The 22,976-nt window shown below is 40.4% G+C and overlaps 1 protein-coding gene across 3 annotated transcripts in view; it reads left to right on the plus strand.

Moving 5' to 3' along the window:
- OSBPL10 (oxysterol binding protein like 10) overlaps nucleotides 1-22,976 on the plus strand; it is a 328,106-nt gene that overhangs the window by 75,706 nt on the left and 229,424 nt on the right. The window contains exon 1 of one of the 3 annotated variants that reach the window (XM_077129922.1): nucleotides 9,024-9,203. The exons of the other annotated variants lie outside the window; for them this stretch is intronic. Coding sequence (XP_076986037.1) covers nucleotides 9,139-9,203 — 65 coding nt within the window. The 5' untranslated portion in view covers nucleotides 9,024-9,138. Of the gene's footprint in view, nucleotides 1-9,023; nucleotides 9,204-22,976 lie in introns of those variants that run through there. 3 annotated transcript variants of the gene reach the window in all.

Consider the following 22,976-nt stretch of genomic DNA (forward strand, 5'->3'; position numbering starts at 1 on the left):
CCATGGGGACTTTGCAAATACTTTTTCCATTGCCCGAATTACTCTGGGATATATTGGAGCATCACAGTAACCTGGACAAGCCAACAAGATCTCATGCCCTATTCAAGATTCCATGTACTTATGGTATTCCACTAAACTGACCATGCAAGTTAAATTAGGAAATGCACTACCCAAAATATAGATTTTGCACCAAATAAACGTCTCTTCTTCTAGTCTCACATACAAGTTGAACTTTTAAAATACGGACGATATCATCCTTTACCCTGTATTCTGACATACCTTAGTCCTATCCAGATCAGCTTCATTCATATCTCTAGTCAAAGTCAGATCCCTTTTTTAACTTTTTAAACAGTTCTGTGTGGGGTACTGCTGACTTTTATAGCTTCTGGGCTCTAACTCTGTGTTCTAGTTTGCTAGCTGCTGGAGTGCAATATACCAGAAATGGAATGGCTTAAAAAAAGGGGAATTTAAAAAGCTTCTAGTCTACAGTTCAAAGGCTGAGAAAATGTCCCAATTACAAGTCTATAGAAATGTCCAATCAAAGGCATCCAGGGAAAGATACCTTGGTTCAAGAAGGCCAATGAAGTTCAGGGTCTCTCTCTCAAGTGAGGAGGCACATGGTGAACACAGTCAGGGCTTCTTTCTCATCTGGAAGGGCACATGGCAAACACAGCGTCTTCTGCTAGCTTTCTCTCCTGGCTTCCTGTTTCATGAAGCTCCCCGGGAGGCATTTTCCTTCTTCATCTCAGAAAGTTGCTGACTGGTAGGCACTCTGCTTCTCGTGGCTACATCTTTCTGCTCTCTCAGTATCTCCTACATTCTCCTAAATGTTTCCTCTTTTATAGGACTCCAGAAACTAATCAAGACCCACCCAAATGGGTGGAGACATACCCTCACCTACTCCAGCCTAACACCACTGTTGATTAAATCACATCTCCAGGGAGATGATCTAATTATAATTTCAAACATACAGAGTGCTGAATAGGGATTAGAAGAGATGGCTGCCTTTACAAAATGGGATTAGGATTAAAACATGGCTTTTCTAGGGTACATATATCATCTCAAACATTTCAAACCAGCACCCTTTGATTCTCAGGTGTCACATAAATACCCACAGTTTCTGGGAATGACCAGAGTATAAACAAACTTGAACATTTCTTTTTAAGTTTGTTGATTTTTCTTTTTGTTCTGTATCCATCATGATATGAGGTCTTTTCTTCAGCTATCGTTCATAATTAGTTATTTTGCAATTTTTAAAATAAAGTTTGATTTTGGAACAGGTGTAGGTTTAAAGAAAAGTTACACAGACAAGAACAGAGAGTTCCTACGTTCCCCCTCTCCAAAGTTCCCTCTGTTATTTACATCTTGCATAGTTTGGTACATTTATTATAATTGATGGATCAGTTCAGTGTTATTTTCTCAGTTAGCTTTCTATTAGTAACAGTTGCATTGGCTGGAATTTTAGATCCATTTTGAAAGATGCTGGTGACGATGACATTCTTACTTTGTCCTGATTTCTGTAAGCATGATGCTGGCTTTCATGTTGAGATATATTTTATGATGTTAAGAAAGTATCCATCCCTATCTTCTTTTTCTTCCAAGAATGGCATGGATGTTGAGTATTATCGGATGCCTTTTTAGTGTGTATGGCAATGGTGTATGAGCTGTCATTTAAGAGATTTTTTTTTTAAATCCTAGCTGATTCTGGGAGAAATACAGGCCTGGGAATGAGATGATTTAGGTATGGATGCTGTTGTGCAACTGGGTCTTTTATCAAATGTTTCCAATGTTTAAGAAACACAGACCTTATAATAGATTGACTTTGGATGGTGCTTTTTATATTTCTGTCTCTTGGAAGGCACAAGCTAAACTTTTAGTCCAGAAACATTAAATGTGCATTCTGTGCATTCTTAGTTGTGTAGACTGAGCTTGATACTGAGGTAGGTTGTGTCTTCTGATTGAGTGGAATATTGGTGGTGGGATGACACAGACACAAAATTATTGTCTGCAAGTATGCAGATAAACTTTTAAAAGTCACCTTGATGTATGAGTCATTCCTAAAACTCTCAATTAGTGGCTTTTTTTCAGGCTGTTTAAGATAGCTGCCAAATGGACAGGATGTTTTGGTTATGTGTTGCCTGTTTTTAAAAAATCAATACCTCTGAATTAAAGTTTTGTAAGGGCCTAAGTGCACATTTTGGGTAGAGTTTTAAATAACATCTGCAAATCTCAGTTATTTTTCTTAAAGAAAAATATATGCTTTAGGAGTAGAAGGTGTTTGTTGTAAATAACTAACCTGACATCATCCCTCGAGAGTTTAATAACCTTATTTTTCGTGGTTGTGGCTCGTATTAAATTTTCTCCCCCTTTTTGTTTCTCATTCTGTCCATGGAACCAATCCTTTTTGGACCTTTTAAGCCTTACCCAAATGTCCCCCTTCTTTGGGAGGGTGAGGGTGAGGAGGAACTCCAAGGCTTTACCATACATAAATGTGAGAATTCACAGGTTATAAGGCTTATTACCTGTTATTTATAGAAGAAGTTCTCAAACATTCATTTTCTCGGTCTCTTTACCCATGTTTTAGATGAGGTGTTTCTGGTTCATTACTTCATGCCACATTTCTAGAAGAGCTAAATTTGAAGAGGCTGCAGCTGCAGGAAAGTCACCAAAGGGCAGATTCACTGATGGCAAGAAGGAATGGTAGTTGCAGCTTAATGGGTGACGCTGAAAAATACAGTAGCAAATGGGTTCAGCCAAACTGTGATCATTTGGGGACATTTAGTGAAGGTTCAAGCATTCTGTCCCTTTCAACAGGCTATGAATATTCTCTCAGTATAATGCAACATTAAAAATAGTTTAGATAACTGTGGATAGCTAGGAAAGGTGAATTTGGCATAGTGTGTTCTGTTTATGAATACAGAGAAATATGTGGTATGTTTTAAGCTCGATTATCGGAAAATTTACAGAGTGAAAGATGAAGAATGCAGATCTGTATTAATGGGAGCTTAAAAGATTTGTTCTAATGGAAGCAATTAAGTAGTTGATGGTGAGCTTATCTTTAAAAATTCATTTTATGAGATTATTTGGTTGAAAGTATCTTGTAAATATTCTGATCTGTTTTGCATAGAATAATGCTTTTGGGTTCTCATAATAGTTGAGAAAGTTTTAAATCCAACTTTTGTAATGAATACTACTTAAATCTCATTTAAATCCCAAGTCAGTGACTCAGGAAGGGTCCAGAATTTGTAGCTTTTACTTCACCTTTGTTCTTCTTTATGTCAAGGAATTTCCCCTGTACTATTATTTTGTGAAAGCTGCAATTGTTCTCTAGTTTTCATATGTTGGATGAATAAGTTCTACATGAGAGTTGACATGAGAATTACTTTCAAAGCATTCTGAGTAGCATTGTGTGTCCACACTTCTTTTCAGACCAGTTCATGAATCTCTACAATAAGTGTTACCAGTTTTACTTGTCTTATAGTAAAAAGCGATGAGTATGTTGGCTTTCTAAAAATGTGTATAGCATATGTGTTTGAAATTTTCATGACTGTTTATTTCTGTAATTCCAAATTTGCAGTAATTTCAAGGGGAAGTGAGCTGAAATTTTAAGTTTATGTTAGCATTTCTCCATTTTAGTACTTTTGACATTTTGGGCTGATTATTTCCTTCTTGGTGAGCTGTCCTGTGCATTGGAGGATGTTTAGCAGCATCCCTGGCCATTAGCTATCATGGTATCTCCACCTGGGTAACAACCCATAATGCCTTGCAGATGTTCATTTATCTCCTGGGGTGCAAAAATGGACCCCAGTTGAGAATCACTGGTTTGTGCTATACAGAGAATGGCTTTGAGGCAAATATGTTGTTTATATTAATGTAAGAAAATGAAGAATAATTTTTTTGAGCACAAACTATAAGCCAACCCCAGTGCAAAGCCAAGGGTATAGAGGAAGCAAGCCTCTCAAAAAAACAAAAAACTGTATGATAAAGGCTGTACTAGATATAAAGATGAGGGAGTGGTTGGTTACTTCTGCCAAAAGAAGACAACCGAAACACAGTAAAGGGGACATTTTAAGTGGGCGTTTAAGGATCTTTAGGAGTTCACCAGAATAGGGTAGCAAGGCCTTTGACAACCGATAAATCATCATGAATAAAGGCTAAATGACTTTATATTATGGTCTGCCCTGGGCTACACTTGGTCAGTGTAATTATTAATAGCATACTTATCACTTTCAAGAATGCTCTAGCATAAATGATAGATAAATGATATGGTTACCCCTGGTAAGGGCCCAGAGACTTGCAAGTATGTGGATAATGATGTCTTGAGGTGTAGTGAGACTCATGATATTATCAGAGTGTAGATTGGGGATGGGAAGGGATGTGGAGAATGGCTGGAGATGAGGTTGGGACTAGTTGTAGAAGGTTTTGTAGGGTCTTGTATGCCCTATTAGGAAGTTTGGAGTTGCTCGGAAAGCCATGCTAGGAAGTGTGTTAAGAAGAGAGCAAAAGAGGAAATAAGCTTTGCAGGTCCTTTAAAAGTTCCAGTCTGGTCTGTATGATGTATGTTTCTCCCAAGTCCTTCCTCTTAGAGAAAAAGAATTTCTCCCTGGAGAAGCTCTCCATGGCCGGATTTTCTTTGGTTACATCCAGGTGCTGCTCACAGTTGTTTTATTTCAAATGAGTTTCTTTAAGGAATGTGTACAGACTTTTAGGGGATTCATGTTGACTTTCCTCTTGACGTGTGAATAAATGAGGTTTTTTTTTTTGCTTTGTTACTGAAATTCGAATGAATGATACCATTTTAATTAAAATGATGGAATTTATCAGATTCATGGGTTGGCAAAATACATCCTGTGGGCCAAGTCTAGTCTGTTTCTTGTTTCTGTAAATAAAGTTTTTTTTTGAAATACCATCACAGTCATTCCTCAATGCCTAAAATTACTGTCTAGCCCTTTAGAGAAAAAGTTAACCCCTGATTCACCCAAATTCATTATCTTTTCTCTTAAAATCACTGGAGCATTTTTCACATCTATTTAAGATAGTTTTAGGAATGGACTGAATTACAGTGTTTTCAGTAAATGTATTTGTTCTAAATTGGGCTTGAGTTCTTAGTCTCACAGTACAAATTGTGTTGGCCAGGACTTTACCTAGGAGAGGAATAAAGGTCTAAGACTTGACTTTTCTGTCTTTGAGGAAGTGTTGAATTTACTCCCAGGATCTGTTACAGAGCTCCCAGGTAGCAGCACCCACCCACATTGCAAGTGGGGCTGTGACCAGGGGCTATCCCTCTTGGGTGCCGAGTGCTTCCCTGCCGGCCACACCGCTGCCACACCAGCCTTCCAGCGTGTCTGCACCTTTTATTTTCAACTCCAGAGTCAAAGCCATACAAAACAAAAATATTTCAAAATCTCAATAATTTTTTTTAAGCAAAGTGCTATTTTGCATCAATTTGCATATTTGAGAATATTTTTATCTTTTAAAAATACAAGAAGAAAGAGGTAGTTTTCTTGGGGTTGGACTCTAGCGTGTTTCCTCTTCTTAATTCTCTGGCCTCATTTTCATGATCATGTTTGTTTATTGCCTTTTGAAGTTACACTTGCTCTGCACTTGGGTCGAGCTGTACCCTGGTGGGTAGAAGCCTGAATTTTGGAGAGCTAGCGAGCCAGGGACCGGAATAAATACCAGGGCAATGTTAATTAATCAGACTCCGAGGTTTAGTGTCCCCCCTGCCCCGAGCGTTCTGGATAGTCTGGTTATTATAGGATTTGGCGGCTCATCTTCAGAGAGTCTTTTTCTCAATAAAGGGAGAGTGGCTACCTTAGGAAACTGATTCAGATAAATGAAGAATGCTGTTGAGTCTTTTATAGGCTGAGGCCTTGCCTCTTGTTCTTTCTTTGTAAAGTATTTAGGTGAGAATCCCCCTTCGTCTTTTAGTTGCATCTTTTTTCAGCCCCGAAGTAATTTTTACATTCTGTGAAACTCTTGCATCAGCTGCTTGAAAATTTTTGGAAATTCCTGGCATCACGTAAAAATAGCTTCTGTTTTGTGCTCTGGCATGTTCTTGTGGCTGGGTGCTGTTCTCTCTGGCTTTGAGTAGAGGAGCTTTTTGAGGCGCTTTTGCCAGACGTGTTTGCAGTACTGACTTCTACCGTAGCAGGACAGCCACATGAGAAGTTGTTCGAGAGACCAGATCACTTAGTACTGTCTGCAATCTCCCAATCACAAATCCTTGTCCTGCCTTTCTTCTCTTTCCTTCTACTTAAAAAAAAAAAAAAGAGACTTTATTTTTAGGAGATTTTAAATTGAGCAGACAGTACAGAGAGTTCCCCATATATACTCCTTTATCCTTCCCCCACCCCCCCAGTTTCCCCTATTATTAACACCTTACATTAGTATGATACATTTGTTATAATTAATGAACTAATATAGATTATTCTTATTAGCTAAAGCCCATAATTTACTCAGATTTCCTTAATTTTCCCCCTAATGTCTTTTTTCTGTTCCTGGATCTCACTTTACATTTAGTTTTAATGCCTCCTTAAGCTCCTCTTGGCTGTGACAGTTTCTCAGACTTTCCATAATTTTGAAGACCTTAATAGTTTTGAGGAGTAATGGTCAGGCGTGTTGTAGGATGTCCTTCTACTGGAATTTGATGTTTTTTTCATGGTTAGATTGGAGCTATGGTTTGAGGGAGCAAAATCAATAAAGTGCCATTTTTCTTACATTATGTGGAGGGTACGTAGTTACATGATTTGGGGATGTTGATGTTAAACTTGATCACTTGGCTAAGCTAGTGTTTGTCAGGTTTCTCCACTGTAGAGTTACTCTTCTTTTTCTCCCTTTCCATACTTGACGCTTTGGAAGAAAGTCAGTCTGCTCCTTCAAAGAATGGGGAGCTTAAACTCCTGCTCCTTTAAGAGTAGCTGCATAATTTACTTGGAATTCTTCGGTTTGGGAGATTTATCTCTCGTCCTTCATTTATTAATTTATTCAATTATTTGTTTATAACTGTATGGACTCATGGATATTTATTTTACGCTTTGGGTTATAATGCGATACTACTTTATTTTCTTGCTCAAATTGTTTAAGCTTTGACCATTAAGAATTCTTTGACTTGGCTCCTGTGTCCCCTTGACATACCATCATCATTGGGGTTTTATGCCTTGCTGTTATCATTGTGTGAACACTTCCTTAATTTCTGGTGCATCTTGTATATTTCCTGCTCCAGTCTTAAAATCAGCTGTTTTATTCTTAACATATGATCAATTTTTGGATGCTCTGCTGTAGGTTTTTGCAGAGCAAAAAAAAATCAGCTGTTTTCCCAAGGCTGGTGTGAATGCTGGTTCCTTCACTGAAGAATGGTATTAGAAACCAAGCTATGGGTGCTGGGTGTGCACATTGCTACTGGGGGGTGTTTCTTTTAGACCCACTCAGCTGATAGAGCAAGGAAACACATATACTGACCCATTATATACACATGTCTATAAATATTTCTAAGTGTAACCATCCACATGTGTATTAAGTTAAACATGAGTTCATGCTGATGTCTCCACATACATCATTCTATCTTCTTCCCCTTGCTTATCTGTAAATTCCCACTTCAGCCGTGAGAAATCTGGCTCCCATCTCTGCCGTCTGTTTACTTAACTGTTCCAATCCCAGTGTATATGTACAGCAGTGTCAGAATTGTTAAATATCCCTAAGGGAACAATTTTATCAACTAGAATACAATGGTTAAGTGTAGTTCTTTTTGCCTTTACTCTTACAGATTCCATTCATTTCCAGAATTACTTAGGTCAGCACCTTTTTCCCTACTCTCTTCAGTAAGATTGTTTCATACATTTGTAATACAGTTGGATTCTCCTGTCATTATCTATATTGTGTCCTGGGGTCCCCTACCTTCCTAAATGATTTTTTTAAAATTTGCGTACATCAAAGTTCATCTCTGTGTTGTCCACTTCCACAGGTTTTGACTAATGCATACTGTCAAGTATCCACCATTACAGAGCATACCCCGAATGGTTTCACTGTTTTAAAAAAAATTCCATGTATCATATATTTAGCCTTCTTCCAACCTTCTGAACCTGTAGCATCTACTTCTCTTTTTACTCTCTCTTATCTTTTTACTCTCTCTGTTATTTTGCCTTTTATACCTTCTACTCTTAAAAATTCTTTCTATTTGAATCTCTTAAGTGAGTAGCCATTGAAGATGGCCGACTATTCAGAGCTCACAGATATTATTCTATTCCTCTGGGAGGTACAGGAAGTTGGATTTCTCTTTGAAGTAAAGTAGAGAACAATTACAGTAGCTAAAATGCATTACCTGGACAGCACCTCCACATGCCATAATATGTGCTGTTGGTACCATTATATTCAAATAAATTGCATTTACTCCAGGCTTTCTGAGCAGCCCAGTTTGGTGGGTAGACCCACCCTGCATGTGTTGTACTTCCTTATTTTCCTTAGCGCAGGATTCTGATCAGTGTTAACTTAGAAAACAGTTTTGGAGAGACTTTCTGGAAGTCACTTCTCCTAGGTGAACTGCCTCCCACAGACTCTTGGTAACTGTATTTGTCCCACTGGTAATATGATTGGACAGGAAGGGAGAAGCGGATCCTCTCAGGAGTTTTGAATTGGAAAGACAACCAAAGTGAGCATGTTCATGGAAGTCTAGAAGATGCTACTTCAGGAGCTGGAGCAGCCATGTTCATCTCTGGAGAAACAGAGATGAGAATCAGAACATTTCCTCTGTGTTGGTTGGATTTCCAGTCTTTGTTTCCAGGTTTTTCCTGAGGTCTGGCCACCTCCCTTCACTTCTGTGACATGCCTTGAGCCTCTTCAGTGAGTTACTTCTATGTTTACTCAAGCTCACGCAAATAGTTTCTGTTATTTGCAATGGAGAAGTCCTATGAAGTCATCTGTGTTTAGTTTGGTCTTTTCCCTGCCAAGTGCTGTTCTAAGTGTATTTATGTGTCAGACTTCATACATAATTGCTGACGTATTATGAGGGCTGTGATGGAAGTCTGGGTAATAGGCAGAGGATGGAGTGGTTGGCTCTACTTGGGGACAGGAAGACGTAGTCTATGAAGGAGGTGATCTTGCCAGGTGGAAAGGACAGGGAATTTGGGAGGAAGGTGCAGCATGAGCAAAACCATGGAGTTTGGGAATGGAATTGTCTACAGGAGATGCAGGATGCTTGGCATGAGGTATGAATGGGGATGGGGGTGGGGGTGGGGGTGGGGATGGGGTGGGGTGAGTGGTAGGTAGTCAGGATCTAGGCCGGCAAGGTCTCATATTGGAGTTTGACTTTGTCTAGTAGATTGGAAGCCACAAATGGGCGTTGGAGGGCCACATGGCCCACGCACATGTTATGCTTTGCCTGTGCAGATATTCTAATCATTAGTTGCCATGATTCAAAAATATCTGGAAAAATTAGATGAACTTGCAGCAGTGAGTCTCCATTCCACATGGCATTATGAAATGGGATGTATGTGCCCCTGCTGCCATGATCTCTGCTTGGTCTACTGCACAGACTGACTTTGCTTGCCTGGTCTTACAGGTTTGGCCACCCAGCTGGAGGCAGTGGGGCCAGTGACTTGATTGTACTTTCATTTCATTCCTGTTTAATCAGCAATAGTGCCAGTGGTGACCACCTTACCATCTCATTTAACACTTTTCCTTTCCCAGGTGATTTTCTATTCAAATGCTGTAGATGAAAGACGACTTCAGCATGTTCTTGAGAGAGCTTATTTCATTTGTTAGGGGATTTGTTTTGCTGCCTTTTAACTTTGTCATTGTTAATATATATATATTTAAAAGCAAAAGAGAAAGTTTAAAATAATAGGGTGTAAGTTTAAGTGAATTATCAGTGTATTTTCAATAATGGATGGGGGCTTCTGTCCTTGGAAAGAAAATTTACAGTAAGTTGTTCTTTTTCAATTATTATTGAATTTATTAAAATTGTAAATTAAAAACCTAGTATTTCTTAATCCTTAAGTATAATTTTGTAGATTGAATGTATAAACTAGTAATTTTCATGTTAAAAATGGTTTCAGTTATTCGTTGATTCACATTTCACTTAACTTCTAAATTTAACAAATTGAAGTTCCTAAGGCATTAAGCATCATCTACAAATTTAATCAGAATCCCATAACATTCAAAATATAATCATAAATTTAAAATATCTGCTTCTCTCAAGCATCTCAAGTAAGGCAGACTAACAAATTCAAGAGGCAGGCAGCATCCTCAGACCATCTTCAGTAGAACAGACAATAATAGTTGAAATGAAAAAATAGGATGTAGCCATTTAATTGAATAAATGCTCCCAAATGTTTCAAACATCTTACATAAGTGTCTGTAAAGTCACGTAGAGCTTACTTCACACTTCTCAAAATGAACACAAATACTTAGGATATGGGCTTTAAATTTATTTCCCTATTATTTTCAAACTTAATTTTATATCTTCTAGGACTGGATGTCTTGAGAAAAAAGAGCTGCCCTAGTCTAGTCAAGGTCATAGGTTTTGATATATTGATTCTTGTCAGCCTAGGGATCTGGTTGTACCTTCCGAGGTGATTCAAATCTAAACAGCTGTTAGCCTGATTATAAGCAAAGCTTACTGGTGGGTAGGAGTTTTGAGTTGATGACTTTCAGCTGGGAGCTATCTACTTGCATATGTTGCACTTTTTCTGCAGCCAGATGTCCTGAACCACCCATCCCTTAAATTAGCAGGGCTCTTCAATTTATTTTTTTCTCTACCATCGATAAGCAAGGATTTAGTCTTTTCTTTTTTTGTACAAAGAAAAAGAAATCATTTCATTAATAGCTTTTCACTGAGTTACTTCCTTATCTGGTTAAAATTCCAGGTGGAGCTCTGCTCTGAATTTTAATTCCCTTCCAAAGCCCTTGGTCCCACTTGACATGGATGGTGTAACTGTATCATACCCCCCCCCGCCCCCCCGGGGGCCTGACCTGTAAACCCGTCCCCAGGCTGCAGTGGCACTGACTTTGTCTTCTGTTATTCTCCAGTGTCCCGTTGGCCTCTATCCTGGAGTCACATTATTGACGTGCACAAATGAAGTAAATTAATGCAAGGAGACACAGCCTTACATTATTTAGAATAAATGCTTTCGGAGAGGCTTAAAAAAAGATGTTCTGAAATCTGAATATTGGAGTGAAGGATATATTTAACCACATCTATTTAGTCTGTGATTTCTTAATAGCAGTTGAGGCTTACAATAAAAACATTTATTGAACAGAACAGTTAAAGATGCAAAAGGAGAGAGAAGTGGTTTTCAGGAAAGGGTAAGGTAGATGAATCAGAACAACTGAGTTTTTTGTCAAGGATTTGAAAACCCACCGGTTGTGGTTTTGCTAATTGGAAGGAACAAGGGGGATTAACAGGTTCCTGAGACATAATTAATCACAGATTTATACAGCTTTTATGTTAGGGGGAAAAGGGTGATTGTGAAAGTGTCCACTTGAGTCTTGAAGAGTGTTAAATAGAAGAAGCATTTACATTTTTATCACTCTGATGAACACATTGGGTGATGAGCTATGGGGACTGTGGAAAATGACCATTCAGGGGAGGTTTGGTGTGTAAGGTGTGGTAGAATAAATCACTTCGACTCTGCTCCCGAGGACAAAGGCGCCATAACAAACTAGCTGTTACACTTGACCTCTCCAATTTTTTTTTCTTTTTTTGGCATGGGCAGGCACTGGGAATTGAACCCGGGTCTCCGGCATGGCAGGCGAGAACTCTGCCTGCTGAGCAACCACCATGGCCCGCCTGCCTCCTCTGTTTTTAGAGGCAGCGAGAGGGCTGGCTGCTGACTCGACGTCTACTAAATCCACTCAATCAGAAAGACAAACTGAGAAGGAACTGCTCTATGATGACTTTTAGAATTGGGAAATATGTGAGTCGGACCCTGTATAAAATATGCATGTTGGTTTTTGCAGGTTGACTTGTTTTGAAATGTCCTAGAATGTAGATCCTCTGAGTTGCCCCAAATCAGTGGATCCATGTTTGTGTTTACCCCTTTCTGGCAGGACTTGATCAGTTTCAAAGAGAATAAGTACTTACTTTTGCATTCATTATTGACCTCCTGGTAACAGTCTGGGACCCATGGTGAGGGAATGTTGAATGTTCCTTAGTTGGTCAGGAGAGACTTTGAGGAGAGGGGTAGGAGTTCGAGCAGCTGTAGGAAACGGCAGAGCAGGGGTGAGGCTTGTTCACTGTACCACTCAACAACCATTTGTTGAACGTCTGCTGTGTTCAAAACATTGTGCTGGATGCAGCTGGGGATACAGTAGAAAACACAACAGACACGTCGCTCAACATGGGGAGTTTATATTCTGGTTCAGTGCTGTCTAGTAGAACCTTCTGTAATGATGGAAATGGTCTAGAGTGACGCTAATACAGTAGCTGGTGATACCGTCGAGCACTTGAAATGTGGCAAGCATGACCGAGGAACTGAATTTTTTAATTTATTTTATTTTAATTAGTTTAAATTTAAATAGCCACATGTAGCTAAGTGGCTACAATATTGGACTGTACAGTTGTAGTGGGTCAAATGGATTTTAGTAATCTTTCTATTTAGATTGCCTCATTCTAGAACACTAGAGAAGTTTGATATCGAAGACCAGAACTTCAGGCTCAGATAATCCCACCCATTGGGAAATCCCAACTGTCTTGGATATGATTTTGCTGTGACGTTTCCCAAAGTGGATTCTATGGAACACTAATCCCATGAGATATGCTCCCGAAAAGAGTGCTTGTGGTTAATAAGTTTGGGCAGTACTGCTTGCTGCCATATCCCAGTGGCGCTCCATAATGCACACATGTATTCTACAGACTCTAATTTGTGTAGAAGAGAGATCGATGCTTGACTCAATTTAAGTTTTTCAAACTTAGCTGACATAACGCCCTTAAATTCACAGACAATGACCAACACACAGAAGAAATGCTGTTTTAGGGAGACAGCTGAGCTTGGTTTAGGACTGGCTTAAAAATAAAAGAAAGGGGGTTATACGTCTCTACTTAGTTCTTGGTTTTCCAAGAAAATGGGAATCTGCCATTCTTTTAGATTTTGGTGTTCAGAGATATGGCAGAATCAGGGGCATAGAATTACTTATTACACAGTTGGGCGCTAATAAGCGCTTCTTGTCAGTAACTAAAATCTTTTATTTGAAAGGTCTGTGTATACATATTGTCATATTCCTCTCATCCCATCAGTTTTTCTTTGCTAGACTGTGGTCTAAGGTAGCTTAAATTAATCTGTGCACAGAGAAGTTGAACTGCTTTGTGTGGGTTTATAAAACGAGTATGCGTGTGGCTGTTTCTACTTTTTGATTCAGTTTGCAAAGCCTGCTTGGACTCCGTGGCTGTTGTTAAGGTCCTTCATCTACTTGGTATGAGTTAAAAGCCCCGTTACTGCAGAAGTTCTAGTTCAATTGAATTATACATCAGCTCTCACTTGTGCTATTGTGAATGTATAGGAGAAGACAAATACTAAGGTTATTAACTTTACTAATGCTTTACCAAAACAAAACTAGACAAGATTCAAATAGCTTATATAATCATGCCACTCTTCTGCATCTACTGGAATACTCTACATAGCAGAGAAAGAAGTGGAGTGGGCAGACTATCGAGTGGGTCCCCTTGCCTGTGGACACCAGTTGTCACGCATACATGGTGGGAGAAGGCTGACAACTGCTGGATAGTGTGTCTGCCAAGGTCCCTGTCAGCCCTGAAATTCTGTCATTCTGTGACAGCTTTATTGAGAGGTTTCATTGTAGTAAAACATTGTTTCCTGGGCGTACAGTTCTCTCCAGCATCAAAGGAGGGACATGCTTAGCATACTTAAAAGGCTTCACTAAAAAAAATGTATATGATGAACTTAATTTGGGACCCATAAGAGTGTCAGAGCTTTGCATTTCATTCAGAATTTAGAAACACTGCTTGTTTCTGTCATGTAGAGCTTCTCAGTAACCAACTCTTCCTTAAATTTTTATCATTTTTAATCACCGCTGGCTTGCTTAGAAGAGGTGGGGAACAATTCCCCAACAGGCCCTGTTCCTTCACTTGCCCTGTACTAATTAATTGAGACTTTTGTGCATAGGCGAGGCCTGCCAACCAAAGTCAGCCATTTCTGTAATATAGCTACATTTGTAAAAGGAGACTGACTAACATTTGCATATTCCCGATTTGAGGTCACTTTGCAGTATTACTCCAAGCCCAGTGGTGTTTGCCTTTACTCCAAGGGTATATGGAAGTTTCTCCAATATGCCTATGATAGCTGCCATGGAAAAGGTGACTAAAAGGCTCAGAACATCTCCCCTGTCTGTTGCAATAGTAGCTTTGAGATTATCTGCCAAATCCAGCCCACCACCTATTTTTGTAAATAAAGTTTTATTGGAACTAGCCATACCCAGTTATTTATTATCTATGGCTGCTATCCCAATATATCAATAGAGTTGAATAGCTGTGGTACACACCGTGTGACACACGGAACCTAAAATATTTATTATGTGTGCCTTTTCAGAAGAAGTTCGCCATCTCCTTTTCTAGGGCCTCAGCCCTGAGCCCCAAGCACCCCAGCTCGATGTGCCCTTACAGTGCTGCCTCAGGCACGGGGCTGGCCGTAGCTGAGTCCCTGTATAGGCATGGCATTTAATATGTCCTTGATGTCCTGAACGCCCTTGTCATTGTGATGAAAAGATTCAAAGCATCAGCCCAGGAGTGGCAGACATCTTATGAGGGAGAACATTTCATTCTGGACCATGCTTGAGAAGAGAGCTACTGGGTTATATAACGATCTGAATAAAGTTAGTAAGGGCCCTTTTTAATTCATAGGGTGGTTTATTGGGAAGGTGATTTAAGCATGCTATAAATATTTGTAAGGCTTGGGAGACTTATGGATTCGATTGAAGGAAGTGAGGGATGTTCATTATATTAATAATGGAAGCCTGAGTGGTATTTCAATACTACCTGTGATTCGCAGTACTTCCCATTTAAAGAATCTCTGGATTCCTCTGAATTCTGCAAGCACGTTGTTCCTTACTGAAACCTGTGACTCTTGAGTTCAAAGGCCAGAGGGCCAGGGTGGGAAGCAGTTGTCTTCTACTTCAGGGCAGCCAGCTTCCTGATGCTCTTGATGCATGTTTTCTGCGTTGCAATGTCTTCACCGTCTCAGATTTAAAATCAAACGAAAAGGTTATGAGGTGCTTGGTTTCAAAGTTGCCATTCAGAGCCGGGGCAACTGAAGTTGATTGGTATGGGGTTTACCAGTGGCAAAATAGCATTTCTTTCACCTGGGATGTGGAGAATGTCCCTGGAAAGAAGAGCTAATATGGGTGCTGAAGGATTTTATGTAAGTCACAGCACAGGCTCATTTGATCTGCTATGGAGGGGAGTGAAATTGCTGCCGTGCTGAAGTGGCTCTGCTGAATTGGTGAGTCACTGGAGAGATGTTAATTTGAATTTTTTTGCTAATGAAATAATTTGCAGAGAGGAGGTGATTTAGTGAGGAAAAGTCTCCTTTTGCCCCCCCCCCCCCACTTTTTTAAGCCTTGAGCTGCACCAGCAATAGGTTTCATTAGCTCCAAGAGTCATAGAGTTAATGGAATCTTTTATTTTCCATTATGCTAGTTCTCTTTCCCAGGACTAAGCCCCAGGTGTCTTAAAAAACAGCCTCACAAAGCATAACACAGAAGTCCAGAAACCAAATCAAGTTCGTATTCTGGTTGAATGCCAGTGCTTTTCTATTGGTAGAGAGTGCTATTTAGAGACTGTAAGTCTTGGTGATAAAATGATTTATTGCCTTTATAGTTCCAGTAGAAAGGAGATTGGTTATAGGGAAGTAGCTTTGAGAGACCACCTGAGGGCCAAGGCTGGCAGTCTCAGAAGGTGACGAAAGCTGGCAAAAGACTCGCTTTTTCATTAACCTCTAGCTAGGTAGGTTTGTTTGCCTGAGCTCCGAGTGTAGAAAGGAAAAGAAATTAACACAGTCATTAAGGATCTTGATGAATGCCAGCTCCATGTTACCGTTTTCTTTTAAGTTGCCTCTTCCTAAGCTAAATTCTGTTTGTCTCCAGTGACCTCAAGTTATGTCTTTAAGAGGTCCCAAGACCAGGTTCCCCTCTCTGAAGAATGCTGGTGTGTGAGTGATTTCCAGGCTTCCTGGGGGTTACTAATCACTGGTTAAGTGAAAGCCAAATAAAACAACGGCTACTTGCACTGCACCACAGAGCCACTCCTCTCCTCTTTCCATCTGTTTGCCTCAAAATGCTGCCACCATCTATAGGAGATCAATATCCTCCAGGTATTTAAAAAAATTATCCCGGCCTATGGAGCATTATATCAGAGAATTAATCGCCATAACCTAAAGAATCTCAAAATACTTAAAGAGCAAACATCCTCGAGTATATCCTGAAGTAATAGGAATCCAAAGTCAATGCTTTTTTTTTTTTTTTTTTGCCCTGAGATTCCAGCCTTTGAGAGTTCAGTTGTTTCCTTAACCTAGCCTCTCCAAAGACCCTCAGCTGATACCTGTAGACCATTTGCGTGGTAAATACACATCTCACTTAAAACCACATCATCCCATCTGGCCACCTTTTCTCTAAATCAATCAGTAGTAGAACAAGTTGCCAGACTGCAAATGGAAGAGAAGGGGTGGGTGGCTGTTTTCCTTTTACTGGGAAAAATAAAAAGGTGAAGGCTTTTAAAATGGCCTGTCTGCACATGCTATATATTCTATCCAGAATTAAATCTTTGCTTGGATTACTATAGTATGTTCTCAGTGAACCTCCCTGCTTCTCCTTCTCCTGTCTTCAAGCCTCTGTGTGATCTTGCCCCTGACCTCCTCTAAGGAGCCGTCCCTTCCCCCTTGCTCATTCTGTTTCTGCTGCTCTCCAACCCACCAAGCCATTCCCCTACCTTAGATTCTACATTTATTGCCAGGAACCTAATTTCCTTCAGTTGGTATACTTTGCCCACATACTTCCTTTAGGTCTCTGCACGAATTCACCTTACGGACAGGCTTTCTCTGACTTACCCGTCAGAACTCCCCATTGCTATTGTTTCTTACTGTTTTTCCCAAAAGCATTTATTGACACTTAACCCATTTGTTTATATGTTTGTAATCTCTCCCCCTACTCATGCCAGGTCTTTGAGGGCAGAAATTTTGTTCGCTGCTCTATCAGCAGCATCTAGAACAGTGACTTTTATGATAAAGATGAGCAGCAAGTGTGAGGATATCATACATCAATAAAGTAAGCTATAAACTAAGAATGGGTTATCTGGTCCTTGTCTTGGCCTTCTACAGACAAGTTGTGGGAGGTAGTGGGGAAGTCCCTTAAATTTACCAGCCTTACTTTCATATCTATAAAATGGAGTAAAGAAGATTTGCCCTATTTTTGAGATCAAACGAGGTAGCTTTTGTTGGTAGCTTGTGAATACTGTTCCGATTTAAAATTGTTGTGGTTTTTTCTTTTTGCTACCATGAGGACTTAGCATACAGTAGATACTTTAAAACATTGCTTTTATTCCCTGCCCACAGACCTTTGGAGTGTGTGGGTTGGGTGTATGGCATTGTATCAGCCAGTGTGACCTCTTAAATTTTACTGCTTCTCCAGAGAGCTGGAGAAATATCCTGAGTCCCAATCCCTAAAAGTTCTCTCAATCCAAAATCTTCTGCACAAGTGGTAGGCAAGTTATCCTGAATAACTTCAGTGATGGTTTTTCAAAGTCATGTTTTACTTGGGTTCTCCTTAAGCCATGGATGATGTAAAAAATCATTTTAGACCTTAGGTGTAGACTCTTTTTACCCTCAAATTTAAATCAGAGCTGCTACTGGTCGGCCATGTGTGGCAGATTTGGTTTTTACCATTCCTTTCTATTCAGAGAAGAGGCGTGGCCAGTGGGGGAGGAGAGCTAGAGGGTCAGAGTAGCCTCCAGATCAATGGATAAGTTCCTGAATGATTGGATATTGATTATTTTGCTAACTGGATGGTCTTTGTTCAGGAATAGGTACACTGAGTAAGATGCGGGATTGATGATATAAAATTTTACCATTCTGGTGCTGAAGTCCCAGAAATATTCATAGAGTATCACAGATGTCCTGGTTATGGAGAGTAGTGTTGGCTTTAAAAAGCTTTTTATGCCAGTGGTGTGGTGGCTATAAATGAGGACAATTATAATGAAGGACAAGTTTTTGCTTACTGATCTTTTACCCTGGCCCATCAGGGAATGTGCATCAGATTCTTCTATCATGATATGATACTGTGCCAAGTCTAGAGGGGTGCTTAATCGAGTGACATGGCCCCAAAGGAGTTTCTCAGTTTAGTTGGCAGAGTCATGAAACTGATGATAGCTATAAAGGGAAGCCAAATGACTTCCCAGTTTTCTGTTCCATCAGTCTACTGGTGAGAGTATGGAGGAAAAGAGAGGTCAGTTATGACTGGGCATGGCAGGAATGGTTGGGTCACATGTGTATTATGAAAAAAAATTAATTGGTTGTGGGAAGAGGATGCAAAATATGAAGAAATAAGTGAAAAGGGATTAGCTCTTTGGTTCCCTTATTGTGGAGTACATTGTTCAGTTTTGCTCTTGTTTGACAAATTGGAGTGGCCCAGATTCTACAGAACAGACTGGAAGGATGGAGGGCTCACCTTTAGATCTGTTCATCTTTAGGGACACTGACCTCAGTGCCCTTTGTGAAATCTAAAATAGCTTAGGGGGACACCCCCCCAAACTCATGTTGCTTCTATAGGAGAGTGTAACAGGGGCTACTGGTGCTCAAAATTCATGATAGAACTTTTTCATCTATGGGAAAACACACATTTCTTCATTAGTTTCTCTCCCTAGTTATTCCCTTCTTTGAGGTGATGGGAACAGTCACCAAATGATAAATTGATTTTTGGCAGGGAACGTTGGACATTTTTGCTAAGAAATCTTAGATATTTTTTCTAGAAATGGTATAATGGAGATTTCAAACCAGATTTGGAATATATCACAGTTGATGTTTAGAATCCAATTGATTTGGGCGGGCCACGTTGGCTCAACAGGCAAGAATGCTTGCCTGCCATGCCAGAGGACTCGGGTTCGATTCCCGGTGCCTGCCCATGTAAAAAAAAAAAAGAGAATCCAATTGATTTTACTGAACTTTGTCCTTCTTTCTCACTAGGACTTAATCTTATTTATTGAAATGGGTCATCAGGTTTGTTGAGATGGTGTCATGTGTGGTACAGTTGTGATGGCCTTTGGACTGACACATGCTCTTTGACATGTCGGTAAGTTTTAACGCGACCATGTCATTGAGGGACTGTTTTAACAGTAGGAAGTAACTTGTGTATGGAGAATACAATCACAAACACGTTGCTGAAAAAAAAACCAAGCTGCCTGTGTACGCAAGAGTGGGATTTTAATTTAAGGGTGATTGGCTAGTATTTCTTTAATTTATGCCATTAGACCAATGTGCAGGTATGAAAGGATGTATGTCCCCTAGAAAAGCCATGTTTTAATCAAAATCCCATTTTGTAAAGGCAGAATAATCCCTATTCAATACTGTATGTTTGAAACTGTAATCAGATCATCTCCCTGGGGGTGTGATTTAATCAAGAGTGGATCTTAAGCTGTATTAGGTGATGACATGTCTGTACCCAATTGGGTGGGTCTTGATAAGTTTCTGGAGTCCTATAAAAGGGAGGCATTTTGGAGAATAGGAGATTCAGAGAGAGCAGAGAATGCTGCAGTACCATGAAGCAGAGAGTCCACGAGCCAGCAACCTTTGGAGGTGAAGAAGGAAAATGCCTCCCCGGGAGCTTCATGAAACCGGAAGCCAGGAGAGAAAGCTAGCAGATGATGCCATGTTCACCATGCGCCCTTCCAGCTGAGAGAGAAACCCTGAACTTCATCGGCCTTCTTGAACGAAGGTATCTTTCCGTGGATGGATGCCTTTGATTGGACATTTCTATAGACTTGTTTTAATTGGGACATTTTCTTGGCCTTAGAACTGTCAACTATAAACTTATTAAATTCCCCTTTTTAAAAGCCATTTTATTTCTGGTATATTGCATTCTGGCAGCTAGCAAACTAGAACAACCAACATTTATATTATGCTTGCTATGTGCCAGGCACTGTTCTCAAGTGTTTTACAAAAAGCAATTTATTTAAGTCTCATAAAAGTCCTATGAGGTAAATACTTTTATTATTCTGTTCTTTTGCTGTTTAGCAATTTGTGTTCAAGTGACAGCCTGTAGGCAGATCTTTGTAGCTGCTTCTGGTTTAAGAAAATTATTTGGAGAAAACCCTCCTTCCTCAAAAACTGGAGAATTTCCACCTTTATTTGAGCTCTGTGGCAAAACACCGGCTGTTTTCCATAGGCACCTATTTTGATAAACTCAGACCCAGACTGGAAATGATTTTGTTTTATGTTGCCTTGAGTTTGTGGAGAGTCAAGGTCCTCAGTCTGGCATTGCATGTTCCCTAGAGAACAAACCATATGCCCACGACATCAACCCAGGAAGACCTGTGTGACCTCCAGGCAGTGTTGTTTTTTGACTTGATGTCTCTCACTGTGGATCATGTTGCCTCGAGGCTTTGGAGTGTGTGTGGGTGGAAGAGTTGAGATTTTAGTTTTGCTTTTGGTGGTATCATTGGTATGCTTGACCCTTTCAGGTTCGTGTAATTAAATGCCAGGTAGAGCCAGCTAGCAAGCAGATTTCATTTTAAAAATGTGTACATTTCTCTAGAGTGCTCTGTGGCAGCATGAGCTCATTGTCCCTGTATCAGTTTGGCTTGATCTTGCATTAGTGCCTGGGCCTAATTGCCAGGCCTGTGGGCATCTTCTCTCCGCAGAATGCTTGAGAAGGAATCTGAGATTTCCGTGACTGGGTGGCTATTATACTCCTGCTGAGTGTTTTGGTTTCCTGCCTGTCTGGGAAACTTATGAATCCCATGCTGGGGAAAGGTAATCAAGCAATAAAAGCAAATGCTGGGTGTGAGAAAGCTGATTTAAGTGGGTGTATAAGAACCAGGGAGGGAGGGAGCCAGCTTCTCCCTGAGGCAGGAAGTGGCTGATAGGCCGGTCAAGATGTCCTGGGCCCTGAGATAAAACCCATCTGTCTTGTTGAGAATTCCTCTGACAGTGGTTTGGACTTTCCCCTTTCATTTATTATCTTTCCCTTCTAGACTTTAATTGCCCACAAATCCTTTGAGGCAGAGTGGTGCATGGGTGACTCAGCAGTAGCATGCCCGCCTGCTGTGTGGGAGACCCAGGTTTGATTCCCAGTGCATGCACCCAAGAATCCCTTGAGGAGGAATAATTCCTGGCAGCCTTGGTTGCATGGTTTTAGCAGATATCTCACCTTTGACTTCTGGACTGAATATTTGACATTTCCTGTCAGTGTTTCCTGCCATCACACCTCTGTTTTAAAAAAAGAAAAAGTCTTTAAAGTTGATGCCCCTTGCTCTCAGGTGGAAGATTTAGTATGTTCTTAAATTTCTGAGAGAGGCAGAATAGTTGACTGGTTTGAAGCACAACGTTGGGCTTAGATTTCTGTTGTTCACAGGCTGTGAGACCTTGGGCAAGTGTGGTAGTTAGATTCAATTGTCAGCTTGGCCAGATGAAGGCAACTAGTTTTGTTGCTGTGGACATGAGTCAATGGTACGTGAACCTCATCTGTTGCTCATTACATCCGCAGTCGGCTAGGAGGCGTGTCTGCTGCAGTGAATGATGTTTGACTTAATTGGCTGGTGCTTAAATGAGAGAGCGTAAGGTAGCACAGCCCAAGCAGCTCAGCATACCTCATCTCAGCACTTGCAGCTCAGCCCAGGCCTTTGGAGATGCAGAAAGAAATCACCCCGGGGAAAGTTGTTGGAACCCAGAGGCCTGGAGAGAAGGCCAGCAGAGATCATCCTCTGCCTTCCCATGTAAGGAAGAACCTCAGATGAAAGTTAGCTGCCTTTCCTCTGAAGAACTATTGGAATAAATCCCCTTTGATTAAAAGCCACTCCATCTCTGGTGGGTTGCATTCCGGCAGCTAGCAAACCAGAACAGCAAGTGAGGGGCCTTTGATGGGCCTTGGCTTCCTGTCTTTACAAAAATGGTCATAACAATAGTGCCTATATCATAGGGTTGGGCAGCTGATTGTTTTCTCTGCCTCCTGCCATCTTCCATAGAGCATCCAGGAGATAAAGATAGGAATTTTTTTGTCTTTTGGTTTTCCCCACTACTGTATGTCTGGCTACTTGAATAGTGCTTGGTACTTAGTAGGTGCTTAATATATCTAAGGTATATATACTGTGTCTTAGTAGGTGCTTAATGTAAACGTCTACACTGTGTGAGTAGGCTGCGTGAGTGCTCTTTCTGTGGCCTCTTGTATTTCATGTGATTCTGGACTACTGAGAGGATAGGAGAGGGGCATAGAACTGGTTGTTGGGCAATGTCAGAAAAGTACAAGGACTAATAAACCCTTCCTCTTTCTACACACACTAGGCTTTCTGCCTCACTGAGCTGGCCTTTCCCCCTCACTCCCCTCTGTGCGATGGAATCTGAGACTCATAGAAGAGTGCCCAGGGACACTGGTGAGTGATTTGGGTGGTGTCAGGGCTGTGGAGAGCACTCTCTTAGTACTTTCTGTGTGCTGGGCATGGGAAATATACATAAAGCCCTTGATCATTTAATCAATCAGGGATGATTGATTAGGATGGCTCTTATTTAAAAAAATGGAAAGGATGTATGGACCTTAGAAAAGCCATGTTTTAATCAAAATCCCATTTCATAAAGGTAGAATAATCACTATTCAATACTGTATGTTTGACTCTGTAATCGGATCATGTCCCTGGAGATGTGATTTAATCAAGAGTGGTTGTTAAACTGGATTAGGTGATGACACGTCTGTACCCAGTTGGGTGGGTCTTGATAAGTTTCTGGAGTCCTATAAAAGAGGAAACATTTTGGAGAATAAGAGTTTGTGAG

Source organism: Tamandua tetradactyla, chromosome 15 (assembly GCF_023851605.1).
Source record: "Tamandua tetradactyla isolate mTamTet1 chromosome 15, mTamTet1.pri, whole genome shotgun sequence".
NCBI classification, from domain to species: Eukaryota; Metazoa; Chordata; class Mammalia; order Pilosa; family Myrmecophagidae; genus Tamandua; species Tamandua tetradactyla.